Here is a 2,869-nt window from a genome sequence, read left to right on the forward strand (position 1 = left end):
GGTGGCAGATCACACTGGTACCCTTCGTCAAGCCTCACTCACTTGACTTAGGCTTAACCCGTGTGAACCCTGCTACATTACGCCACATTACACGTGATATTGTTACAAAATGTTCCTTACCAAGAGCCGAGTTGACGCCACCAGATTCCCAGTCGGCTCGTGCGGTACACGGGTTAACTATCCTCTGATCAGTTAATCGTCCTCACTGTCCAGGTTCTTCCAGTCCCTCTTACTGTACCCCACGGCAACTAGGCCCCCGTGCTCTGGTCTACCACTCTCTCTCTCTCTCTCTCTCTCTCTCTCTCTCTCTCTCTCTCTCTCTCTTCCTCGTCCTGGCTCGGGCGCACTTTTAACCTTTCGGCCCGTGTCCGTGTTGCTGGCGGCGCACAAAGCGAACCGCCCAAGATCCTGCCAAGGCCCGCAGTGACCGATTACCCGCGGTAGAGGCAACTTACATTCGTCTCCCCTCCCATCGTCGGGCTTTCGGAAGGACCTCGCAATGGGTGATGTCCGCCGGGCTTCGGGGTCCATTGAAGCAAGTCCCGGAGCAGCGATCAGGCGGCCGGTTATGGGGCTCGCAGTGTCCGACAGATGGGGACCCCGTGTGTATTATTGTGCCTCAAAGTCGCGCCAAGTCGCATGTTATTTTGTCATGTCCCCGGTTCGGGCCCCCTTCCTCGAGGGACATCAATCCCGCGAGGGGCCCCGCTGCCCGGCCGATGCAGACGCACTTGCGAGCATCTGGATGTCCCTGCTTCCCCAGGGGCCGTGTATTTGTGTGGACGGGTGTCTCCTCCCTATACCGAGTCGAAGCCTGCGCCGAAGGGGCGACAGTTCCCCGGGGCACGCGCGGGGGGAACTGGCCACCGGTCTGCCAAGCTGCCTGGAGGAGCACGAGCCGCACCCACGAGAGGGGCTCGGGGAAATGGGTCGGCCACCGGCCAGCACGCGATACTTTCCGCCTCCGCCGGCCCCCCCTCCCCCTCCCCGTGCGCGCGGGGACAACCCCTGCCGGATGGGTTTGATGAGGGTGGCGTCGGTGGATATAAAGGGCAGCCTGCCTAGCCCGGACCCGAGGAGGCCGTGCATCCTTTAGATTGACAAAAATTCCCCGGCATTTTTTTTTCCTCGTGCGCTCCCGCCACCCTTCTTCACGCGCTTGTCGCTTGGCCTGCCACGAGTCCCTCCCTGGCACCTGCGTGCAGCAGCGTCCCGCCAAGCTCGTTGCGCCGCGCTTTTTTACAGGGAGGCAGTGGCAGATTTCTGGGCTGCTTTCTGCGCACCCTCTCGGCGCGCCTTGCTTCGCGAGCCCTGCTCTGATCCTTCGCCGCGCCTGAACCTTGCCCCGGGTGCGGGGTGGCTCGGTGAATGGCTTCCTTGTCGCCTGCTTTCCTCCTCGCTCGGACTGACTCCGTCACCGTGCCTTTCTTCGTGTGCCTCCTCTCGCGCAAAGACAGCACCCTCCTCCCATCTTTGTACGTCACCATGAACAAGAGCCATGGTACTCAGGAGTCTCCCAAGCAGCAAAAGCAGCCCCAGGGGCAGCAGCAGCAGCAACAGCATATCCAGCACCCGCTCGGACAGGATCCAGCGCAGCGGACAGCCCCCGCGGCTGAGGGCGAGCCCCGCTCGCTGAAGCACCCGGGCCGTCTGCCGGGGACGGCCGCCGGCAAGCCCACCAGCAAGCCCGCTGCCGGTCGCCCTCAGGCAGGCCAAAGCCCCCAGGCATCGGGGGCGTGCCGCCGGGATCAGGATGACCCGGAGTACTGTCCGGGCCTGGCCTAGAGGCATTCGGAGTGCGGCCCTCCGCGGAAGATCCGGGTATCCGCCCCCACCCCCCGAGGCCGGGTCTCGCGCCCAGGTCGTGGCCCCTCCTCCGGGACCAAAAGGCGACTCAGGTCTGCCTTCTCGCCGATTGAAGGGCGGACCGGGCGCCTTTTTGTCCTGCTGTCCGGGGATCCATCTCCTGGCTGAGGAACATCTGGCAGACGTCAGACCGGGGCCCGGCTCGATGGATTTCTCTGCCCCTCCTTTGCAGGGGTGCCCACCCTGGCCGTGCGAGCCCGGAGAGGGCCGGGGGAAGCCGATTTCCAGCACTCCAGTGGCCAGCGCCATCTTGTGTGTCCCGTGTCCAGACCTCAATCCCGAGGGCCCGTCGACATTGCCCTCCTCCGAGGAGGCCTCTTCTCGCCTCGGTCCCCTACCTCCCCCGGAGTGGTGTGCGAGGTTGTACGAGAGACCATACACGTGTCCAGGCCAGATACATCAAATTGTTTGTTGGTTCCCTGGCCAATGGAGGCCGGGCATCTGGCCGCCGGTGTTGGCTGATGGATCGAGTGTGAACCCCGGTGATTGATGCTGACGTGGGGATTCATCGGCCGAGTGTTTGGGCCTTGGAGCAGGGGGGGGGGGCGAGGCCATCTTGGTGTCGGCGGAGGGGTGGGCATCTGGCGAAGGTCTCTGGGCGCGCCCTCTTGTCACGCGGACGACTGGGCCGAGTGCTGCCGCCGCGCCGGCGCATGCCAGCATCACCGGTTCACGGGGCTCCCGGCCGAAAGGCCTTGCATGGTCCCGTCGCCAGGGCAGGGGCAAGTGCGCTGCTGGGCATGCACTCGAAGGCCGGTGTGACGGCCTGTGGCCAGGGCACATGTATGGCGGCGGGTCCTTTGGAAAGCCCCCGATGGGGCCCGCGGCGAGACCGAGCGAGGCAGCTCGCGAGACGGTCTCGACCCCCATGCCACAGGGCCGCCGTTGCTGCGGGAAGGCGAAACATTGTGAGTCTCACCTCTGTGACCGGGGGGCGTCCTGCCCCATGGTTTCCCCGGGGGGAGGAGGGGCTCCGCGATGCCCAGCCCCAGGGCCTCCGAGG

The 2,869-nt window shown here is 64.9% G+C and overlaps 1 protein-coding gene across 1 annotated transcript; it reads left to right on the plus strand.

Moving 5' to 3' along the window:
- Positions 1 to 1,485: 1,485 nt before the first annotated feature.
- Positions 1,486 to 1,894, plus strand: H696_02533 (hypothetical protein; the record flags this gene model as incomplete). Its single annotated transcript, XM_009496438.1, has 1 exon — positions 1,486 to 1,894. One exon carries the CDS (start codon positions 1,486 to 1,488, stop codon positions 1,783 to 1,785), a length of 300 nt encoding a protein of 99 aa, XP_009494713.1. The 3' UTR covers positions 1,786 to 1,894.
- Between the last annotated feature and the right edge of the window lie 975 nt (positions 1,895 to 2,869).

Source organism: Fonticula alba (assembly GCF_000388065.1).
Source record: "Fonticula alba strain ATCC 38817 unplaced genomic scaffold supercont2.3, whole genome shotgun sequence".
NCBI lineage: Eukaryota > Rotosphaerida > Fonticulaceae > Fonticula > Fonticula alba.